Source organism: Megascapheus bottae, chromosome 27 (genome assembly GCF_031878675.1).
Source record: "Megascapheus bottae isolate mThoBot1 chromosome 27, mThoBot2.hap1, whole genome shotgun sequence".
NCBI classification, from domain to species: Eukaryota; Metazoa; Chordata; class Mammalia; order Rodentia; family Geomyidae; genus Megascapheus; species Megascapheus bottae.
In genome coordinates this window covers 10,081,188-10,099,162 of record NC_143535.1, presented here as the reverse complement: position 1 = coordinate 10,099,162, position 17,975 = coordinate 10,081,188, and the positions used below count along the sequence as shown (strand labels likewise).

At 45.2% G+C, this 17,975-nt stretch overlaps 1 protein-coding gene across 2 annotated transcripts in view; it reads right to left on the bottom strand.

The window, feature by feature from the left end:
• Positions 1-14,301, bottom strand: part of Arhgap20 (Rho GTPase activating protein 20) — a 53,471-nt gene extending 39,170 nt beyond the window's left edge. For both annotated transcript variants that reach the window (XM_090319557.1, XM_090319558.1), the window contains exon 1: positions 14,151-14,301. In XM_090319557.1, the coding sequence (XP_090175683.1) occupies positions 14,151-14,255 (105 nt within the window). In that variant the 5' untranslated portion in view covers positions 14,256-14,301. The remainder of the gene's footprint in view (positions 1-14,150) is intronic.
• Positions 14,302-17,975: the final 3,674 nt, after the last annotated feature.

The window sequence follows — 17,975 nt, the reverse complement described above, 5'->3', positions numbered from 1 at the left end:
TACAATTGCATCACGGATTATAAAACTACCTCATCTAAGTAGGATGGTACAATACACAGCAGTGTATCTCATGTCAGGGATGAAAGGAATACATATACACACACACACACACACACACACACACACACACACACACACACACACACACACACACACACACACACATATATAATTGGTCTTTTAGTGTTGTGTATTATTTTCAGGTCCTTGAGGTTTGAACTCAGGGCCTGGGTGCTGTCTCTGAGCTCCTTCACTCAAGGGAAGCATTCTACCACTTAAGTCATAGGTCCATTTCCAGTTTTTGAGTGGCTAATTGGAGATAAAACTCTTATAGGACTTTTCTGCCTAGGCTGACTTTGAACCTTGATCCCCAGATCTCAGCCTCCTGAATAGCTAGGATTACAGATGTGAACCACTGATGCCTGGCTAAGATCTGAATTATTATCTTATTCATCCTCCAATATGTCACCAGGAAATACATTACTAACACTATTTCATAGACAGGGTTTGTCCTTTGCTGGGCTGCAACAGAAGAAACTACATGAAGAGGTCAAGTAGAGGGAGGAGAAAAAACACTCAAAGATGACACACAGACTAGATTCCCATGTATACATGCAAGCGAGCTTTTCATTTTATTTTAAATTTCAATATTTATACATTTCGGGATACCTTTTTCCAAACAGACTTGTTTTCTGTAACAGAACAGATATGTAGTGTCTTCTGTTTAGGCAACATCTGAGTAGAAGACAAATGGCAGATACCTTGTGTATTCATGGATGCCCAGTTTTGGCAAAGGAAATTGTGTTAACCTTGAGTGATGTAGGTATTCTCTAAATTCAAGCTTATGTATTTTTAACCACTCTAGATAGAGCTGTAAGGCCAACCTCGAAGAGATGGATGAATATATTTAACAATATAGGCTGTACCATCATCAAAGCCATTCTTCCCACTATACCTTCTCACCTTCTGCCCAAGGGCCCACAGAAGCCATGCTTGAGAACTGCACCGTGTTCTAATCGGAATACTCAATATTTAAAAGTGCCCAGCTGGTTCTTAGTCCCTACATTCAAGAGTCACAAAAGAACCACTTCTCAGGTGGTAAATAAAACCTACCACCTTGTAAGCATTCGAGTAAGATCAGACATAGACATGCTGACCTGCTCAACAGTTTTCTTGTTTTAAAATAAAACATTTCCTTCGTGGAGCGGTTAAAAAAATTTAAAAAAAAATCCTACATATATGCAGTATGCCTTGATCCAATTCATCCCCCACTCCATCTCACCCCATTTCCCTCCTTGCTTCTTAAAACAATTCCATCAGGCACCATTTCTTTTCATAATGCTTATCAACCATATCCAACCCCAAATCTCTTGGACACAATTCTTATCTCACAAACTCACCATGTTTCCATGGATCCCTTTAAACCACTGGCCTCATCTTTACTCACTACTGGTGTTCCCCACTTTAATCTCTCTGGCTAATAATTTGGTAACAATAGCCCCAAATCTCCTTAGTTAAATGGAGCAATTATAGAAAACATAAGTAGGACAAGAAACAAAAGAATATCAACTACCTCAATGGAGCATCATTAGCCAGGAATCAGTTTCAGTTCCAGGGTACAGACGTAAAAAGAAAAAAAAATCCATTTCTGTAATAAGTACATTTGGGGCCTTTCTGACAGTAATAGCTTACAGTTGTCGTCAGATTATTAGCAGAGTCTAAGCCATCAGGGTCAGAGGGGCAAGTGATTTCAGTAGACTCTGACTCTGTAACCTCTCAGTCACATCCCTCACAAACACAATGCTCAGGAATCTCCTATCTGGAGGCAGAGGTAGAAGGGAGAAAACTGGTTTCAAACCATTACCCTTCAGAGTCTCAGCCTCCCACATGGCTAGGTAACAGGTAGGAGAGGGTATCAGTACCCAGCTTGTAAAAGGTGCATTTACTACCACTTTCTTATGGAAAGCAAATGTCAGGAAGCCACTTATACCCACCACTGTGTTTCCCCAGCTATAAAACAGATGTGCACAAAGGTCAGGCACTGATAGCATCTACTCCATGCAGCTGGATTCATTAACAAGATTGTAGTCCAACTACCAGAAAACTCTTCTTTTTAGTCCCAGTCCTTTTATTTATCCATAGACTTTCTCTGCTACTAATAAGATTTTCAAAATAAGATAACCTAGCCACTTCTCTGGGCATATTTCCTTGTCTATAAAATGAGTACATATGGACTATAGAGTTTCTTAGATTCTTTCTGGCTCTAACATTTGCCCTGAATGTGCAAGAAAATGCACTATGCATTTAGGATTCACATAATTTATATTGTTTATAGGTAATGAAAACTCATATCATCAGCCCCCAGCACTGAAACTTAGCATAGAGATTTAAATATTAATTCGCTCAAAATATACAGGTCTCCACTGCTCATGTAGCAAACAAGAAGAACCTGGAGCTTCTGCATGTTTCTAACAATTACACGAAACACAATACGTTGAAAGAGAACAAGGCTATTGACTGCCTTCTAAATGTACAATAGTGCAGCCTTGTCAGGACAGGTTGAGGGAGGATTTCTGCTAACACCAACAATAGGTTTTTTTCCAAGTGGTTCTGTGATATGGATCATCATGAAAGAAAAGGTGAACTTCAAATTGTGGCTACTTCCTTTGTTAGCTTAAAAATATCACTGTCTGCTGTGTTATTCCACTCAGCATTCATAAGTGCTTGATCTTTGTATCTAGATGCTATAGAATAAGCAGTGGATGCTGTTCAGGAAGGCAATATTTAAAAACAACTTTTAGAAAATTAGGTTAAAAAAAAGAGAGTTAGCTGCATATCTGCATATATCTTACCATTTTTTTTTTGCCAGTCCTGGGGCTTGAACTCAGGGGTCTGAGCACTGTCCCTGGAAGATTTTTCAAGACAAGCACTCTACCACTTGAGCCACACAGGGTCACTTCTGGATTTTTCTATGTATGTGGTACCAAAGAATAGAACCCAGGGCTTTGTGCATGCTAGGCAAGCACTCTACCATTAGGGCACACTCCTGGCCCAAGACGCACAAATCTTCTGGAAATGATTTTGATAATGTATGGTTTACCTGGTGTTGAGCAGATAAATTAAATAGGCACATGTCTATAATCTCAGCACTCAGAAGGCTGACATATGAAGATTGTGAGTTCAAGGCTAGCCTGGATTACATAGTGAGACCTTGTCTCTAAAAACCTAATTAAGCAAGCAAATTTATATGTGTCCTAACAACCAAACATGAAGTTGTATCTGTCTATTTCCTCTACAGAGGAAAAGACAAGAAAGAACTTGGAGAAGTTGTAGAGGAGAATAAGGTTACAGTAACATTTAAAAAAGCGTTGTCTTTTCTTTTTTCTTTGTTACAGTCATTTATTAACAAAGCATAGTATTCATATTAGAGAAAATTAGATTGTCAATTTTCTGTGCTATTTCCTTTAAAGTTGTATTCAGTTTTGAAGTTCAAAAAGTCCAAGAGCAAACAGAGGCCTAAACTAAAGATTTGAATTAAAAGCCTATAATTTGTTTTTGCTTATATTTCAATAATAACACAAAAGTGCAGCAAGACTGTCAACTAATCTGCAAAGTGCTTTCTGCCTGAAGTCATTTTTAAGCAACTAGAAGTCTGTCTATTACCTATTTATTTATCTATCATTATATCTCTGCCTATCTCTATATCTATCACACACTCAACTCCTGTTATATTTCATATATTATGGCTCAAGATTTTTTTGTTATATTATCTTTCTGCTCTTTTCAAGAGAGCAGTGACTCTGTCTCCAAATTTTTTCCCTTTCTTCCATAACACATTTTCTTAAAAAATCCTTAAGGCTTAGTGTAACATCTGGCATAAACTACAAACTCAACAAATGGACATTTTAGATGGGCAAGAACCCATTCCTGTCCATGCCTCCAATACGAACATCCCTCACACACCCAAAGAAAAACAAATCTCTAAGGGGCTTTGTTGAGAAGGAATCTTTAAGTCAAATACAGGTAGTTGTGAAGGAGCTAGATAGCAAGTGACAAACTTGTGCAATGAAAATTACATTGTTTAAACATACTGGTTGGCATGATAAACAACTATCAGATGAGATGCCAACAGGGAATTATTTGACAAGTGGCACTGGGGTAACTGGATGACTATATGAAAAAGGTTTCTTGCTCAGACCACAAACATTAACTCCATTAGCTCAAAATGAATTCGTGACCTAAAAGTTTAAAATGCTGAAAATCTTAGCAAGCTGAGTGCCAGTGGCTCACGCCTGATAGTCTTAGCTATTCAGAAAGCTGAGCTCTGAGGATCACAGTTCAAAGTTAGCCCAGGCACAGAAATCTGAGAGATTCTTATTTCCAACTAACCAGCCAAAAGCTGGAAGTGGAGCTGTGGCTCCAGCAGCAGAGCTCCAGCCTTGACTGGATAAAGGTAAACAATAGTGAGAGGCTCTGAGTTCAAGCCCCAGTACCAACACACAGGAAGGAAGGAAGGAAGGAAGGAAGGAAGGAAGGAAGGAAGGAAGGAAGGAAGGGAGTAATCTTAGCAAATACAGGCCATGGTAGGTCACCTTGGCTGAGGCAATCCATGGAATTCCAGATGCAGCACCCAAACCACAAGCAGCAGCAAATAACAACAATTAAATAGACAAGCTGGACACTGGTGAAGTGGGAAAACTTCCATGCTTCAAGAGATATATATGGTGAAGAGAGTGAAATACAATCCACAGATTGCAGACCTTGGACCTGTGAAGTGACACCTAGGTACGGGCAAAGAAGTACTCCGACTCAAAATGCAGGCAATAACAGCAGGCCAAGGATCTGAACAGGCAGTTCTCCAAAGAAGATATCCAGACTGCACGAGAACGTTTGTTCACTAAGATGAGCCACGAGGCGGCAATGGAAACCACAATCACACACGGCTTCATATGCATTCAGATGATAATAATACTAAACAATGAAGTACTGCACTGGTGAGGACATGGAGAAATGGGATGGTTATACACTGCTATATGCTGCACGTAAGTGGATGCAGCTACTTGGCAGTTCTTCAAATGGTCATACTGAGAATTGCCATAATATGACCTGGCAATTCTACTCCCAATTCCATACTGAAGAGAAATAGGGAGCAACTTCTACCCAATACTTTGAATGCAAACGTCCAGAACAGCATTGCTCATAATAGACAGAAAGCAGAAAACAGAGCCAAGTCTGACAACCAAAGAATAAACAATGCTATAGTTATGCAACAAAATATTACTGTCGATAAAAAATGAATATGTACCACAACACAGTTGAACTTTGGAAAATATTAAGGTTGTTTAAACAGTCTCAAAAGACCATATGTTGTATAGTCCATTTATATAAAGTGTTCAGAATAATCTTATCTATAGACCTAACACTGACTCATGTTGGTCTGTGGTTGGGGGCAGGGCACTGAAGGTTTAGGAAGAACGAGCAACATGTATGGTGTCCTTTTCTGAAGTACAGCTCTAACACCAACTGAGGAATTTTGCAATGAATCCAAAAGCCATTCAATTTGAAGTGGGTGACTTGTTAGCTGCATGAATTATACCTGCTGAAAACAAAAAAATTTTTTTCACTATTTAACTCCCAAACCACTGGATTCTAGGCCAGCACACTCATTTATAGGCAAGCTATAAGCTATAATTTTCTTCTTTCTTCTAACCATCATAAAGTCTAATAACATAGGAAAACGCAAAATCGCTTCTTTGCTTTCTGCTTATTGATTTTTTTTTTTTTTTGCCTTACATGGTGTTTCAGTGGTTCTCTTAGTTGAATTCCTCAGAGATTTCAGGAATTCACTGACCTGGCTACCAGGCCACCAAGCCTAAAAATCCTACCCAGAGATGGCACATGTTGAAGTGGTGTCCCAGATCAAGACGCATCATATACACCAACTGCTTTGTTGAATGGCAAAAAAATCCAATCCCCTAAAATTAAGATCAGTAAGAGAAGGGGTGGGTGAGAATGACATAAGCGGTGACACGGATCAGGATTCACTGTATTCCTAAACTGCTTTGGTGACCGGCAACTACTTAAGGATGTTCAAAATATTTTTTTAAACCCGAGGACTCAATACCTGCATACCCAAAGCTATGGATATAGTAATGGAAATATAAACATAACTATATAGACATAAAAACCTATGACTCTATAGGCATAATGTTTTATTTCTTAAATTAATGTTTCTATGACATACAAACCCTTAGCCTAATTTTGATTAAGTTCTAAATACTAAGTCCCAGTGATTGTAAATAGAGATTCCCTCCTTGAACACTTGTTTGTTAAACTTGTCATTTAAAATATGATGTAAAAATCAACATTAATAAATTCTTTTTAAAAAAAGAGTAGTACAGCAAGAAAAATGAGCGGATAGCACACAATACTTTAAGGGGCCAACCCATGTATGCTTATGTAGAAAAATGAGATTGTAAACTAGTAACCCAAGGAAACAAGCAATCTGTTCTTTTATTGCTTACGATTCTTATTTGTCAGTCATGGGGCTCGAACTCTGGGCCTGGGCGCTGTCCCTGAGCACTTCAGCTTAAGGCTACCAACCTACTCCTTGAGCCACAGTGCCACTTGGTTAATTGGAGATAAGAGTCTCATGGACTTTAGTGCCCCAGCTGGCTTTGAACCATGATCCTCAGATCTCAGCTTCCTGAGTAGCTAGATTACAGGTGTGAGCCACTGCACCCAACTATTGCTTACAGTTATGAGAAACACTTCTTGCATAAAAACTGAGGATAGAATTTTTAACTTATGAACCCAGACATATACCACTTTTTTTTTGGTTGGTCCTGGGGCTTGAACTCTTCAGCTCAAGGCTACCTCTCTACCACTTGAGCCACAGTGCCACTTCCTATATTTTTTTAAGGCCTCTAAGTCACTGCGAATCTAAATCCTTTTTAGCTCTCATAGCAATTAAAGACAAATAAACTGTATCAAAATAACAAGATAGAAGACTTAAGTCAGAGGTCAAAGCAATTTTTCATGATTTGTGTACCATCAAAATCTGTGCACTTCAGTCAAATTTAAGTGAGATGGGAGTGGAAATGATTTTCAAGCATTTAACATAAAATAAGCAGAGCATTAAAATAAGGGCTCAGAGGAAAGACATAAAAAAAAAGGAATCCACACTTTCAAAACCAGAGCAATATATAAATCAAATCATCAAATTTACAAATAAGGTTACTCAAATTTGACTACCCTTCTTGTAGGTGCTAGTTGGTACAATAATCTGGTGAGCTCATTTTCTTGCCTTTCTTGCAGGTCTTTAACAATTACTTGCGGAGTCATATTCAAGCCATCGGACAGTTCTAGTTCAAAAATATGAGCTCTACAGTTCAAAAAGATTACTTTGCTTCTGGCTAGGATAACAAGATTTTGACCATTCAGCAAACCACAGGCTCTCATTGTTGTTAATTTGGCCTGTGATAAGAGTAATCTTTTTGGAAGGTACACTGTGTAGGGCCATTCATTATCCAACTAAGGCTGGCCTTGCTTCAGGCTTCTGAGTGCTGGGATTATAGCTGGGTGCCACTATGCTCAGATAATATAGTCTTACATTTGTTCATCGGGCATCCTTTCCAGAATCAGTTTGTCCATCTACCTAAAGTAAGTAGCATCACAGTACAGACTACAGTGAGAGGATGAAGATTCCTTCTGAGGTTAAAAAAAAACAAACCCAAATGGTTTCCTCTTCCCACAACAATCAGTCTGAAGCATAACAAAGAGCATGGGAATCTAAGTAGAGTGAGAGAGGCCTGGGGCTAGCAGACAGTGGGATCTAACTACTGGCCTCAGTTCTGCAGCCTAACGTCTCAGATTCTCTCCAAAGTGAGTACGATCCCTGCCCTACCTGCCTCAAGGAATCCAGGGAAGTATGCATATGGGAATTCTCTGGAATGCAAAACACTACGACAATGTAACATATCTAGAGGCTTTGAAGGGCCTACATTCTATGCTAAGTAGACATGACACAATTGGAACATCCCTTCTGTATTATTCTTTGTCCCTCTCTCTGCATCCCTGCCCATATGGGATTCTGGAGTGTGTCTATGATCTTTGGATTGGCTGGAGCTTATTCTTTAGCCTACCTCCCAGACTTGAGATTTGGTCATTTCCCTTTCAGCAGTACACAGGCCAGTCGCCAATGGGATGCTCCCTGCAGAACAAACCCCAGCAGGGAAGGTCTCCCCATCTTCTCTTAGCCTGACCACGAGAGATGACAATACACATTCAGCCACAACACATATAATAAACAGGGAGCGCTTTAGACACTCCAGAGTTCTGTTTTGTTTTGATTCTAGTCACGGGACTAGAACTCAAGGCCTGGGCACTCTCCCTAAGCATTTCTACTCAAAGCAGCCCACTACCATTTTGAGCCACAGGGCCACTTCTGGCTTCCTGGGGGCTAACTGGAGGCAAAAGTCTCATGGACTGACTCTCCCACTAGGGTTGTCTTGGAACTGCGATCCTTCGATCTCAGATCCCCTGAGTAGCTAGGATTACAGGTGTGAGCCACCAACACCTGTCTTACACTCATGTTTTTAATAAGAATAACTTGATGTGAGATCATTTTTTTCTTCCTTCAGATCAGATCAAGGCATAGAATTTACCAAATTAAGAGTGTTTCATCTGGGTTTCCCACACACATGATTTTCCACACCAGTGTTACCTGAGGCTCAGGGCTTCTACACACAACTAGAAATACAGTCTTGAGTCTATGTAGAAAATATTTGCAACCCTTCCCAGCAGTAAGCAAGGTCGGAGGTAAAGCATGGAGGCAGGCCTTGCTGATAAGTTCCCCTAACACTTCTGCCTTATACAGAGCCTTAGAGTAGCAGATATCAAGGCATAAAACTCAGAGAGAGTTCCCAAAGCTATAAGGCCAGCCCTGGTGTCGCTGCAGGCCACAACTAGATAATATCCTTCTAGTGGCTGAAGTGGGTGTAACAAGGGGAATTTTAAATACCTGATTTTAAGCAATTCATCTTGTGAATTAAGGCCAGAAAAGGACCTTAGTTCAACTATGAGCGAAATGCTTTGTTCTCAACACCAAAGAGTGAAGCTCACCAAGACACTGCAATAATGTCCCCAATACCAGACATACACACACACACACACACATGGCTAAAGTCAGCTCCTGGGAGTGTTCTAGAAGATGCTAGAAACAGACTTGGACCCAGAGAATGTAGAAAGTAAATAATAAAATAGAATGAAGTTTGTAAATGCAGTTGCTACATTTTAAAATGCCAGAACTATTTTTTTTCCTCTTGACTCCATGCCTTTAAGCCTTTTTCCTACCCTAGCACTCATCTAGTTTAATAGTTTTTAATTAGGATGGAAACCAAAAGGTTGGTGTGTCTGACTCCCAAGTCTTTGTTGAAACTGAAACACAGACTCTAATATATTTCTTCTACTGTTCCTAAACTATTTGGTTCATGTATGACTGTTGTCAACAATGCATTATTCCATAAGAATTTAAAGCATATCTGTATGATATTATTTATTTTACAGCCCTCATTTTAGGAATTCCTGTACAAATGGATTGTATATTCTTTTGAAGTGCCTCAGTGATAGAAAAATCTTTGTAAACATCAAATCTACCCTCAGAGGACAGTCAAACCTTATGACTAGAAAACAAAGAGATGCACACAGGCTAATTCTACTAGAGGTCAAAAGAATACACATGGCTAGAGAATAGAAACTTAAATTTTTACACAGCAGCTAAAATCTAGTTCCTCAAAGTCAGCTACCTCAGGACCTTTGTACATGCTGCTGTTCTAACTCCCTGCAAGATTGCTGTCATTTGTTCTTTCTTAATTGAAGGTCCAAGGATAAAAGTTTAAAAAAATAACATATGGATGGGTGAGCACATGGAAAGACGTTCAGAGCAGCCCTCATTAGGGAAGCTGCGAACCCAAACCAACAGACACTGTTGACACCCACAAAGAAGACTATAGTCCAAAAGACAGATAACATGTGTTGGAGAGAATTGTGACAAGATGGACTCTTACACCAGTGAAAATGAGGGAGGGGGAGAAAGCAATGGAACAGTCTCTTCAAATGTTAACGACACACCCCTGAATTATGACCCAGTCATTCTGCACCCAAGTAAGATACAAAAGAAGTGTGAGTACGGCTCCACATAGACGTATAGCTGAATGTTTACAGCACCTAAAAAGAAATAATCCAAATGTTCGCCAACAGGTGCATGGGTAAAGGGACTGTCATTCCTAATCTGGAAACCTGAAATTTCAATGTTCCAAACGCTGAAGTGTAATTCTCCTTGGAACATCACAAGGAGAAATCTGAATCCAGATCTCACATGACAGTCCAAACCCAGGCACACAGACAGCACTGGAGAACATGCCCTCCAGGGGCTATACGAGTTTTCTGCCATGACTTGAGTGTCATTCCTAGCACAGGTCATTTTCCATAGGCTAACAGTTCCAAATCTGGAATTCTCTGGCTTCAAGTGTTTTGGATAAAGCATAGTCAACCTTTGCTACTCAAAAATCAAGGGCACTGCTGAATCCACTGTGAATATCAAAATAATTACATCGCACGCAAGAAGGCAAAGAAGAAAATAAAGTAGATTGTACTGATACAAGTCCTTTAAAGGACAGGTTCCATGGCTCATGCCTGTCAGCTTAGCTACTCAGGAGGCTAAGATGTGAGGATTGGAGGTTGAAGCGAGCTGAGGCAGGAAAGTCTATGAGACTCTTATTTCCAATTAACCACCCCAAAGCTGAAGGTGAGGCTATTGCTCAAGTGGTAGAGCTCTACTCTCGAGCAAAAAACACAAAGGTCAGGAATAGTGCCCAGACCCTTATCCCCAGGATGGGGACACACACACACGTGCACACACACACACACACGCAGAGATTTTAAACTGCAAATGTAATCGACAGTGACAGACTAGTGATTGCTTGGAAATGCAGATCTGATTTCATAGGCTCATATATGAACCTTTATATTTATATACTTTAAAGAGGTGCTTATTGTACATCAGTTATACCTCAGTGACGCTATTAACCAACACCAGCGCATGTGGCCCGGCCGTAAGGCAAGAGTTCAACGGGCACATGTAGCTAGTGAGTACTGAACAGAACATTGTAGATGAAGTTTTATCATCGGTGTCCTCAACAACAACATTGTTCCAAACACGAGGTCAGGAACCCACAGGGACCCACCGTGGGTTGTTGTAAGTAAAGTTTTATCAGTACACAGTGAGGCCCATTCATGTACATATTATCTATTGCTTCTCTAAATAAAGTTTTATTGGGACACAGCTAAGCCCACTAATGTACATATTGTCCATGTTGCTTTAGGCAAGGCAAAAATAGCTGAGATACAAGATCTGAGATCTTGTAGCCTGCAGTGAGCCAGAGGGCAGAGGCCTTACCTGTTCTATTGACAGCTTCACAATTAACATCAACAATGCTTATGCATCGCCTAATTCTAGGCACTGAGGCTACAGCTTAGAAACCTATAGATAAAAACCTGCTCTCCTCATGCTTCTCATACTCTGGTGCAGGTAACAGATAAGAAAGAAAACAGCGGGTAACATGCAACACTCAGATGCTAGTAAGAATGGCTGCAAAATGGGCGGGGTGACCCTCATTTTGGTCAGAACTTCCCAGTGAGAGGCTCTAAGGTCTGAACAGTAAGAGACGGTTAACAACTGCGGGAAATCCTGAAACACTAAAGCAGGAAGGAATATGATGACGTGATTATGAGAAAGGAGGAGGGTGAAAGGAGGAGAGGAGCAGGCAACAGGGCTAAGAAGCCTTAATTTTACCATCCATGGGACATCAAGTCCCATCAGAATTTTAAGCAGGTAAGCAACATGATTGATTTATATATTTTTGTTTGTTTGAGACAAGTTCTCACATTGCAGCCCAGGTTGGCCTGAGCTAATATAAATAAATATTTTTTAAAAAGATCTGCCTCAGACTCCAGAGATTACAGGCATGTACCATGTGACCAACTCAATTCCCATCTGTACACAGATCACATTGGTGCAACTAGACGGGACTGGGCCATAGAAAGGACAAGAGAGGTGTCAGAGCCATGCACACACGATCTCTGCAGACAAGGGAGGGAGGGCGCTGATCTGGCACAGCCTAAGGCACCGGCAGTGAAAGTAGCTTTTTCTCTTGAACTGATTGGAACAGAGCAAGAAAATGAAAACAGATCCTAGACTTGGGGTTTCAACAACTGTGATCCAATTTTATACTATATATATATATATGTCTCTCTCTGTACACAAATATACATATATGTGTGTGTATACATATACACATACAGGTTATGATCCTTTCAATTGTATATTTGCTTTACCCAGCCATCGTGGCAAAGGCAGGCCCTGGTTTGGTGAAGTATCAGCCCTCCATGCTTAGTGAGGAATGGTACCATCTTAGAAACGGGGGCTTTTCTTCATGGCAAGGACACAGGAGGCCAAGCAAGTCTTCCTTCATAGGACAGGGGCCGTGGAGGCACAGGAGGTAGCTGTTGCAGTGCTTTCTCCCTGTGCCTGCATGCTTCCTTACATTTAGTTAAGTGCTGAGCTACTGCTCAAGAAAATGATCCTTTGAATTCTTTTTCTTTCCAATTCCTTAAGTTGATCTAAATAAACGATGTTGAAAAACAAACAAACCGGTATCAATGATAGCATCTTCACTTGCCATCCTGAATACACCGAGACCCGGGTAAATTCATGGTTTATTTGGGAACCCTTGCACGCGCGCGCACACACACACACACACACACACACACACACTCCTAGGTGGCTGTGCCTCAAGGTCAAGGTTGTTGGCCTGCTGGCTCCCCCTCCCCCCCTTAGCCTCCCTTCATGTGACCCTCAGCCAAGCCACCAACCTGCCCAGTGGGAAGATTTATGACAGGCCGTAAAATCTGAAGGAGCAAGGGAGCCCTGTAACCCCCTAATTATAGCAATGCCACGTCTCCAAATATTTCTTAAGGAAGAGCTAGGTGATCCCTTTAATCACCTCAACTTGTTTTGTGGAGGAGCTGGAAAGGCCACCACCATAATAAGCAACAACCACAAGAACAAAATGAGCCAAATATCAGAAGGTCTTGTGCAGGAGGAGGAGGAGGAGGAGGAGGAAGATTAAGAGGAAGAGGAGGAGGATGAAGAGGAGGAAGAGGAAGAAGAGGAGGGAGAGGAAGAGGAGGAGGGAGGAGGGAGGAAGGAGGAGGAGGAGGAGCAGGAGAAGGAGGAGGAGAAGATTAAGAGGAAGAGGAGGAGGATGAAGAGGAGGGGGAGGAAGAAGAGGAGGGGGAGGAACAAGAGGAGGGGGAGGAAGAGGAGGAGGGAAGAAGGAGGAGGAGGAGGAGGAGGCGGCGGCGGCAGATGGGGGAACAGAACCCCCCCACACACAAAATAAAAGAGCAATGCCCGGAGGACCGCCCAAGCCCAGGCTGGCTGCACTCGCGGGGAGCCGGGCCAGAGAAACCCGACGCCGGTCCACCCGTCTTCTCCCAGCCCGCCGCGGCCGCCTGCACCCCCAGCAGACGTTACAAGTGGTCACTCGCACGGGTCCCCGGGCTGTGACCGGCCGGGCGCCGCCCCCGCTCACACCCACACGGAGCCCCGGGGCAGCCCGGCCGCGGCTCCCGCGCCCGCCCCGCGCCGGCCTCCCCGGCCCCGCACCCGCCCCGCCCGGCAGCGGGGCCGTTAGCGCCCCTGCCCGCACCCCTCAACCCCGCGTCCACCGGCGTGCGGTGGCCAGGTGAGGCGGCCCGAGTCCAGGCCCCCTGGGCGGGGGCGGGGGGAGCCCTGAAAGCCGGGAATCCCGGGGAGCGAACCGGGCTGGGGAAGGCGGGAGCGGCAGAGGCCTGCGGGACGGTCACCTCCTGGGGTCGCCCGCGGGGCTCGTGCGGGCCGAGCCGGCCGCGGGGCCTGGGGCGAGCGTGGGAATGCGGGAGACGGCGGTGGGGGTGCGCGGGGGCGGTGGGGGGTGAGCGGGGGCTGTGCGGGGATGCGGGGTCGTGCGGGGATGCGGGCGGGTGGGGGGGGGGATGCGGGCGGGTGGGGGGGGGACGCAAGGCCTCCGCTAGCTCCGCGTCCTCACCTTCCTGGTGGCCGGCGCCCCCGCGAGCTGAGACACGCCCGTCAGGGAAGAGGAGCGCCCCGGCTGCCCCCCTAGAGCATCCTGCTGGGGGGACATCGCTTCCATGAAGAAGATCGAAGAGCAAATCCCAGCCAGGAGAGGGCTACGCGGTCATGTCCACGGGGTGGGGTGGGGGGGCGCTGAGGACGCGCGGTCCGACGCTGCCAGGCTCCGTCCGCTCCCCGCGCGCTCAGCCCAGGCGAGGACCCGGGCTACGGGGTGCAGGGGCTACGCCTCCGGTCGGGGCCATGAACCGCAGCCCGCGCCGCCGCGCTCCACTCGGTTCTTTCCACACCTCACCGCCGGGCGGGCTGCGGCGGACCACTGCAGCGACAGCTCCCGGGCCGTGCGCCCCGCCTCGGGCCCGCCCCTCGCCCCGCCCTCGCCCCGCCCTGGACACGCCCCCAGGACACGCCCCGCCCAGCTCCAGGCCCTCGCCCCGCCCCTGGACACGCCCCGCCCAGCTCCAGGCCTACGCCCCGCCCCCGGACACGCCCCGCCCAGCTCCAGCCCCCTCGCCCCGCCCCCGGATACGCCCCTCGCCCCCGGGCACGCCCAGCTCCAGAACCTACCTACACAGAACTCGACCCCAGGTCACCGCGGCCCTCGGGCAGAGCTGCGCACGGGGTCTCACCCGGGGTCCCCCTCACCCGCATCCGACCGCGCGCAGGGGGTGTGGCCGGGACACCGGCGCGGCCAGTGGAGACCTCAGCCAGAGTGGCAATGATTCCTGCCTAGATTTCCGCAGATTGCGGGGGATCCCCGATCCCCTTCCCCCCTCCCCCCCTCCCCCCCTCCCCCCCTCCCCCCCTCCCCTGGGCAGGTAGTCCACGACACCTCCTTCCTTTCGCCTGAGGCCTGCGGATGGATTGGACCTCGCCATGCCCAGGCTGCGCACATCTGGAAGCCCAGGGCATCGCCCTGACCCTCGGTGCAATCGGGAACTTGGGAGTTGGTCTGGGTGACCCCCACCACCCGGGGAGGGGAGGGGAGAGGAGGGGAGGGGAGGGGAGGGCAGCAGCCCCAGCCGGCTCCTTTGCGCTGCTGCTTCCTGCTGTCTGCCTGCTGCAGAGGCTGGAAGCCTCCTGAACAAGAGCCTTGTGGGCAAACGAGGAGGGGAGGGGACGGACCCTGGCTTTGGAGAAGATTACCAGACGTGGAAGTGCTGGTCAGATATCTGCACGGGAGAACCTAACCTCCTGTCAGCCCAAATAGTGGCCCTTCCTCTCCTTTCCTTTCTTTCTAAGGCAATGCTAATCATCATCATCATCCGAGGAAGGGAAGTTGGAGCCCATCTCGGGTGAGCGGGGCTGCGCTTTGCAGGGCTGGCTGCGTGCGCAGGATTCCGTAGGTGGCATTCTTCCCCTGGCAGGGTGAGGAAGGTCAGGGAGCTAGAACGCCAGGTTGGGTGGTTTGGGGGGTAAGTGGAGGTGACTGCCAGTGAGCTGTTACCACGAGGACAAGCCATCCAAGAATGGGACTCTGACCAGGTCCATCCAAAGCAGCACCCCCAAGCCCCAACCATCGCCAAATCCTTAATTATGGGGAAGAAATAGGGAGACGCTGTGCCTGCTCATCGCAAGCCTTGCACACGTCACACTGCTTAAAGTAGGGTTCATGAATATTGTTTATAAATATATGCAACCACACACATGGTTTCCTCAAGGGGAGCTCATCTCTCAGCTGAGGCCCGTGCATGAGGGAGGGGATTTCCCACTGGGCCGACTTGATCATGAGAGTGACAGTGAAGGGCTCTGCTGTGCCTTTTACTTACTGTTGAAATCATCCACCTGACAGTGGTTTAATCTCTGGCACGAATAGACACTTCGAATGTTCCATTTTAATTTCAGTGGTATTTGTCTCCTAATATTTCAGGTAACTTTTTATATTTCATCTCTATTCTCTTACAGAAATGTAAACATCCAGTGAGCAGGGTTCTTTTTATTGCTACCCCCTTCCAGGTAGCAATCTTTTGTCTTTCTTTTTTTGGTCAGTAATGGGGCTTGAACTCAGTACTTGGGGCACTGTCCCTGGGATCTTTTGCTCAAGGCTAGCACTCTACCATTTTTGGCTACAGCTTCAACTTTTTCAGTGGTTAATTGGAGGAGATGAGTGTCATAGACTTTCCTGGCCAAGCTGGCTTTGAATCTTGATCTTCAGACTTCAGCCTCCTGAGTAGCTGGGATTATAGGTGTGAGGCACCAACACTCAACCCTTTTGTCTCTTTTGTTGTTTCTGTTCAATGTTGAATTCCAATACCTAAAGCAGTATCAGACACAATAAATATTTGTTATGTAAAAAATCACAAGTTTGTGTCTGTAATTGTAGCTACTCAGGAGGCTTAGAGCTGAGGATCCCAGTTTCAAGCCAGCTGGGCAGGAAAATCCAAAATATTCTTTTTTTTTTTTTTGGCCAGTCCTGGGCTTGAGCTCAGGGCCTGAGCACTGTCCTTGGACTTTCTCAAGGCTAGAGCTCTACCACTTGAGCCTCAGCACCACTTCTGGCTTTTTTCTATGTATGTGGTACTGAGGAATCGAACCCGGGTCTTCATGCATGCTAGGCAAGCACTTTAACCACTAGGCCAAACTCCCGGCCCTCCAAAAATATTCTTATTTCCAGATAAATAGTTAAAAAAAAAAAAGGAAAACAGCTGGAAGTGGAGGTATGGCTCAAGTGATAGCAACAGGCTTCCAGCACAACAGCTAAGGGACAATATCTATCTAGGCCCTGTGTTTAAGCTCCAGGACCAGCAAACATTCACAAAAACAGTCAACATAATGACATTTTTTTTATGTGTGTGAAAAGAGAACTAGCTGATATACTATAAGAAATAAAGCTAGTGAAGGCTAAGGTACAAATGGAAGAGGAAAACTTGAGGCTTCTTATCAGAGAAGCTTCACTGGACATGGAGATGAGCAGAAGTAATCTGCACCAGAGGAAGCGGGTTTGTTTGGTTACTAAAGCAAGAAGCAGATCTATTAAAGGTGGGGTAGAAGAGAACTGTTAAGCTTCACTTTGGGGAACAAGACCAGCAGAAAAATATGGTGTTTTGAGGAAGAGAAAGGGATCCTTAATGAGAAGAAGAAGAAGAAGAAGAAGAAGAAGAAGAAGAAGAAGAAGGAGGAGGAGGAGGAGGAGGAGGAGGAGGAGGAGGAGGAGGAGGAGGAGGAGGAGGAGGGAGAAGAAGGAGAAGAAGGAGAAGAAGAAGAGGAGGAGGAGGAGGAGGAGGAGGAGGAAGGAGAAGAAGGAGAAGAAGGAGAAGAAGAAGAAGAGGAGGAGGAGGAGGAGGAGGAGGAGGAGGAGGAGGAGGAGGAGGAGAAAAAGCAGACTGAAAACTCTACTGTACTTATGGGTCAGGAAGTCAATGTTCTTCTCTTGATCAGCTAGAGGGAAATGAGCGGGGTAGAAACGGAGGAACAAAGACGAACAGACTATGGGGTGTACACAACTCTCTAGGAAGTAAGATTATTCTAAGAAAGAGAAGGCAGCCACTGGAAAGAAGGGATAAATAGTTTAAAGAAATCCACAGGGGTGGAATTATAGATATGAGTATTTTTAAATACAGAAGGGAAGGGAAGACATTAGTTGTGACACTGGGATGGATGGAATGGAAATGAGATTTGGTAGCCAACCATTGTGGTAAATACTTCTCTATTTAAAATAATCCCAATGGCATGCATATATATATATATATAATTTTTTTGCCAGTCCTGGGGCTTGAACTCAGGGCCTGAGCAGTGTCCTTGGGCTTTCTCAAGGCTAGAGCTCTACCACTTGAGCCACAGT